We start from the raw sequence: 6,000 nt of genomic DNA, 5'->3' as shown, positions 1-6,000 counted from the left end.
AAGCAATTCCATTAATTATACCTGTAATAAGCTCGTTGATCTTGTATTTTGTTCCAGCTACTATGATTAACTTGGATCATCCTTAAGCATGACAATGCCTGATATCTGAAGTTGAAAAAGACTATCGACAGAAAAAATTTTGTGTTGAAATCTCCAGAAGAAATTGTGTGAAACAAGAATGCCCAAACAAGGACAATCCATCATCGAAAAAGATTGATGAATCACCGTCGTAACTGTGTAAAAGCCGAATCTAGCTTGGTCATTAATTTCATCTGTTTGTTCCCTTTTTTCCTTATTTTATGAACAAAAATGGTTGTAAAGTGTCCTGAGAAGTTCAGCATCTTACGTTCTCCCCAACCATAGTTCTCGCCTTCATCTGCATTAAGCTACATGCCACCAAATAGTCTTCCTCATGACTCAGGTCCTGTCTTCTTTCACCATTGCATATGGCTAGCTAAAAGGACTGTTTCGGCCAGTTTTGCTGCTATCCATGTGGGTGTCTCGGTCGATCGTCGAAACGCTACAAGGTTGAAATGATTTCGAAAATAAGGTATTTTTGTAGTTTTTAGTTATTTTAAATTACTTTTTATTTACTTCTTAATAAGCCAATCTGGACCAACATATATTGGCGAATACACATTATGTGTCAGCAAATCGATATGGTGCCGATTTCAATATTGGTAACACTGGTTTCAACTTCCAGTCCTTGTTTCATATGGCTGCACCACCAATGAGTGACCACAGTTACTCTTCTATGATTATCTTCGTGGGTTTAGGAGAACAACTAGTTTAGTTCCAATTGCAGAACTAATCCTAATTGCTGTTAAAATTATTTTTTGGTCATGTTTTGAGATCATGGACAATGAAATTACATAGCGAGGTAATGGCAGAGCTATAATCCTAGATTGTACACTGAGGCTCACACTGACTGAACTGCCCATGTCCAGATCGATGGAAGCATTGAGATAGATCGGTTGTCAGGTTGACTGGAATCAATGTGACACCATGGAGGTAATTATATTTTAATGTTGGATTTCATGAACCTCTCTCTCTCTCTCTCTCTCTCTCACGTATCACGTAGACGGAAGAATATCTTCTTGGAAGGTCCAAGAAATATCCTCGACTTGGTTAGTAGCTGGAAGGAAATACAAGCAAAATGTGTTCAAGATGAAGCATACAAATGAAATTCCTCTATACATTAACTTATTGAAGAGAGACTCAAAATGTGTTCAAGATGAAGTATACAAATTAAATTCCTCTATACATTAACTTATTGGAGACGGACTCTTTTGAATGAATATCTTATCTACACCAAGAACAGATCACGGATTCCCCTTCTTCCTTTCCTTTCCCAATACACAAAATCAACAGTCTTGATCAATCAAAGCTAGCATCACCATCACGGCACCACCATCGACAACCAACCATTTAAAAAATCCAGAAAACACAAAAAGAACAAAAGAATTTGATCAGTTTCTAATGACCTAAAGGGAAACAGACCTCCCCACCATCTCCTTTCTTCTTCTACTTACAGAATAGATATAGGCCCTCAACAACCTCTTCCTAAATCTCTTCATCTCCAATGTCACGATCTGCCCATCCAAGTACAGACGCTTGGTGACTTCCCATCCTTTCTTGTTCAATGATTGTGGGTCTGTCAGCACAGGGTCATCCTTGTCATACTGTGCATACAAGGAGCTCTCCCTTGGCAGAATCTTATAGTTGATGTATCTCAAACCAAGCTTCATGGCAGGATCGCCATAGTAGGTCTGTGCAGCCCAGTCTGTACCCAATGGCACCACTTGGATGAAAACAGTTCCAGGCCTCATGAACATGAAGTGGGTCATGGCTGCACCGTGAACACCCACCATAACATCACTAGAGTTCAGTGACCTGTATACCTTGGCCAGCTCCGTCGTCCGCGTCGGGCTTAACACCTCGACCTTGAAGCCAATCTCCTCGGCGACTTTCACCAAGGTCTCCTGATTCAGAATTGCTCTTGAACCATTCCTAGAGATGATGACCAACTTGGGATTGGAGATCAACCTCTGCCCCCTCTCATTTTCGTCCTCTTTCCTCCCTTCTTCCCCGAGCAACCCCCTGATTCTAGGCCTGTACGCATCATCCAGCAATCTGCGGAAATCCAACATGCTTTTCGGGTCGTCGCGCATCATGGACGAGTTCACAGTGAGCTCGTCATGGATGTTGAGGCCTACAATGGCTTCCGAGAAGCAGTGCCTCTGCTTGCTGTTTGCGAAATCAATTGGCGCATAGTTGCTGAGATGAGATAGAATGTCGCTGTACTTGGTTATCCACCAGCTGTGATACTCCAAGATGACAAACACCACCTCTTTTTTGTACTTCTGCGAGGTGATGTACAAGGGAATGATTCCATCATTGAACTCGTGGTAGACATTGCCCGTGTAGCCCCCTGTTGAGAAGAATATAGCAGGAACAGAGTGGTGAGCATCGCAGTGGTGGTGGTAAGGAGAGCTCGATGTCTTGACGAGTGTGAGCTCATCAATGGTGTTCATGAGGCTTGTTTCCCATTTCCTGGTGTACGGCTTGATCTTGATGGTCTCCTTTTCTTGCTTCTGTTCAGTGGTGTTGAGGAAGGCGGTATAGAGAAAAATCGAGTTTGTAGAAGATATGGTTCTTATGTCCCCTTTCATATAACAAACGTCTGTGCGGAAGCTGGTTCTGTCACAACAAACAGTCCCTGCACAATCAAGACATCCATATTAAGAGGGAGAGTTGAAGCATTCAAAAGTTTTTGCTGTAAGAAAAGAGACGAAAAGAAATGGGTGTACCGTTTTTGAGTATGGACGGACAAGGAGGGTTTCTGTTCACCGTTTCAGCAAGAAAGGTATCCTCCACGTCTGTACACGCAGAAAACAGGAAATGGGTTTTTCAGGGCTGCTTGTTAATACAAGGAAGAAATGGGAATCGATAAATATTTGGAGAGAGAAAAACAGAGAGAACCAAGTTACAAAGGGACTTACAGAACAAAGGTAAGTTGGTAAAGGCAGCAAAGAGGCGAGGAGCAAAGAGGAGGGTGCAGGAGACGACGGAAAAGAGGAGGAACAGACGGAGGACCCTTGGTCTGGTTCTTCTGTACATGTTTCCACATTCCACAAAGGTTTGGCACTCGTTCAAGGCCTCCTGACCTTTGCGCTGTCCATGACTTCTGTGATGCTGAAACATTTTCTAACCTTTTTTCTAACTGCTGCCAGACTTGCCTTCCGCTGAGAGAGAGAGAGAGAGAGAAAGAGAGAGAGAGAGAGAGAGAGGAACCAGGGGAAGTCGAAACAGAATGTGGGTCTCCTCTGAACCACGGTTTCTCGTTTTAAAAAGAGGGAGGGAGAGAGACGATCTATTAAATGGAGGCTACAAAATCAGAGTAATTGTTATACCAAAACTGAGGATGGTGAAGAGAAGGTGAGGAAGGGAAGAGGGAGGGCGTGTTGTGAGTTGTGACTGGCAAGGCACGTCTGGTTTTTGGTGCTCCGCAGAGTCAAATGCGTGTGAGAATGGATCTGTACAACCGTCGCCAACAATATGCCAGCTCTCTCTCTCTCTCCCTCTCTCTCTCTACATATATATATATATATATTCTTTTTAATTGAGTTTGCCATAACTATTGACATATACATTCAAAGATTATTATTCTTACAGAGATGGTAAGCAAAGTCTTGTCAGGCACGTAACGTAACCCCACACACGCACACATGTATATATATATATATATCACGGAATTGTCAAATTGATATGATCTTCATGTCTACATGTTTGCATCTCTATTCTTGTAGAATCCCGCCCACCTGCTGAAAACATCTTGACATGAAGATCATATCAATCTGATAATTCGGAGAAATTTACTTGTAAGTCAGCTCTCTCTCTCTCTCTCTCTCTCTCTCTATATATATATATATATATATATATATATATATATATATAAAAGGAAAGAGAGAGAGGGAGATGAGTTAATGGTGGTCAACGCGGTTGTAGATCGGCTGTCGCAATCCAGCAGCCGTAGGATGTTCTGAAACTGTCAAGCTATTGAGTATCAACAGGAGGTGGCTTTCGAAAACCATCAACCAACGAACAAAGAAAACCATCAACCAACGAACAAAGAAAACCATCATTGAACTGGAAAAGGAAAAAGGAGAAAGAAGAAGAAGCAACGGAGAAAAGCAAACTAACGTGGGGGGTGGGGTGTTTGGCAAACTGCTGCACCAAACAGATCATTTCAACCGGGTGGCAGATGAGCCCTGTCTAGTTAGTACATGGGTTTTAGCATTTTTGGATGTACCAGGTTCGAGTCCAACCTGATCACAGATGGATGGCCGGACCGAGCTCGGTCGCAGCCTTACTAACCCGGACCTACCTAGCCTTCAATCCCAGCAAAGTTGGTTCCGTGGCTCGAATTCAGTGCTTCCTGGTCGGCGAACTTGGTCCGATCAGCTCCACGAAACTGCGCCGGATTGGCGCATTGACTAAGTATAGGTCACAAGGGCATGGGTGAGCCTTGAAGGCGTGCTTGACCTTTCCCAATTTGAGAAGTAGGCCGTGAATCTTCCTTTGAATGATGATAGCAAAGACCATTCAACAAACTTGAGGTATGTTTGATAGTCTCGGATTTGAAGTTTTAAGGCAGATCTGAAATCCACAATTTGTGGGAGTGAGACCTATTGTTTAAACAAGTGATTTTAGAATTGTCGACTTAGACCCACTTTAAGTAGCAAATTCTGACTTCAGATCCTCAAATATCAGATCCTCGGTTTGGATCACCTTGGATCTAAGATCCCGACAGAGCTTCTTGCTGTAACAATTTAATTTGATAACGAAAAATTTGGTAGAATTTGAGTTCTATGATTGGATGGGTGGTGAATTTTTATCTATTAATACAGATTGAGTGGTTGACCAAGCTCATTAGTGGCGATCTAATAATAGGGCAGAAAAACAGTAATTTTTTCATAGCAAAGTAGGTGAAACAAACGGGATCCAAGAATGGGGAATGGGCTTTCCTAAGAAAGTGAGCTTTTCCTTACAGAGAAATCAGAAGTAAATGTTTCTTTGAAGCACTGTGCTGACCTATGAAATGAGTGCAAACAAACAGGCACAAGGATTTTCTCAGCTGAAAAAGAGTTCCATGTGATGTGAGATCCTCACTGCTTTTATTATCATTTTCAAAGCATGCTGACCTGCGGGAATGTATGTTCAAGCAAACTATTTTTACAAGGAAAGCGGTAACTTTTGTGAAATTAAAAAGATAACAATATAAAGCTGTGAAAAAACATATAAGAATGAACAAAATTTCAAGTTTGCTTCGATCGACCAAATTCAAATGAAGGTTTGAAGCGTTTCTCCTGCAAACTTTCTATTTATCGTCTGTGAACATAAAGAGGATGAAGCCGTGTTTGTTTAGCCTGGTATATATATATATATATATATATAAAAGCTAACTAACAAGCAGGAGAACATGTGATAATATTCTTGGCTTGGCAATGGAAGTGGCTTCACAGATACCAATGACGACTTTTCATGGTAAATAAAGAATAAAGAACAGAATGACTTGGCAATGTTTATCAGAATCCAGCATATCATACACAGGAAAAGTTAGGAATCATACCTTTTCAGCAGAGTTATATATAGTTGTTTTTTATTTTTCTTTTTTCCTAACTTAAGGGCATCTTTCTAGGAATCTTCGCATCTTATCTAACCAAGTTTATGAATTCCAAGTTTATGAATTCCAAGACTTATCAAAACCTGATGTGGCGCTATTTCCAAGTTATTTTCTCAGGGTATGTCTTCGAAGTGTGAAGTGATCTCCTTTGGTACTTCTTTATTCAGTTGATACTAAAAAGAACTTGTTTTTTGTGTTAAAACCACGTTTAGAAAAAATTGCATTTTAACTCTGAAAGGAAATAAGATTTAACATCATTTTAGCAGAAAAACTATATGATCATTTCGGCGGAATCACAAGAGCTTTGAATTTGG

At 41.0% G+C, this 6,000-nt stretch overlaps 1 protein-coding gene across 1 annotated transcript; it reads right to left on the bottom strand.

Moving 5' to 3' along the window:
• Nucleotides 1-1,170: 1,170 nt before the first annotated feature.
• LOC116250612 (xylan glycosyltransferase MUCI21-like) lies at nt 1,171-3,519 on the bottom strand. Its single transcript, XM_031624410.2, has 3 exons — nt 3,003-3,519; nt 2,811-2,879; nt 1,171-2,719 (listed from the first exon to the last, which is right to left on the bottom strand). The coding sequence occupies exons 1-3, from the start codon at nt 3,202-3,204 to the stop codon at nt 1,485-1,487; spliced, it is 1,506 nt and encodes a 501-aa protein (XP_031480270.1). The 5' UTR covers nt 3,205-3,519; the 3' UTR covers nt 1,171-1,484.
• Nucleotides 3,520-6,000: the final 2,481 nt, after the last annotated feature.

This window comes from Nymphaea colorata, chromosome 1 (assembly GCF_008831285.2).
Source record: "Nymphaea colorata isolate Beijing-Zhang1983 chromosome 1, ASM883128v2, whole genome shotgun sequence".
Classification (NCBI taxonomy): domain Eukaryota; kingdom Viridiplantae; phylum Streptophyta; class Magnoliopsida; order Nymphaeales; family Nymphaeaceae; genus Nymphaea; species Nymphaea colorata.
Note: the sequence above shows the minus strand (reverse complement) of the source record. Positions and strands in the feature narration are given on the sequence as shown.

Coding starts and splice junctions, on each gene's coding strand:
- LOC116250612 (XM_031624410.2), bottom strand. CDS start 3,204: ATGTTTCAGCATCACAGAAGTCATGGACAGCGCAAAGGTCAGGAGGCC. Junction 2,880..3,002: donor TACCAACTTACCTTTGTTCT/GTAAGTCCCTTT, acceptor CTGCGTGTACAG/ACGTGGAGGATACCTTTCTT. Junction 2,720..2,810: donor TCCGTCCATACTCAAAAACG/GTACACCCATTT, acceptor TTGATTGTGCAG/GGACTGTTTGTTGTGACAGA.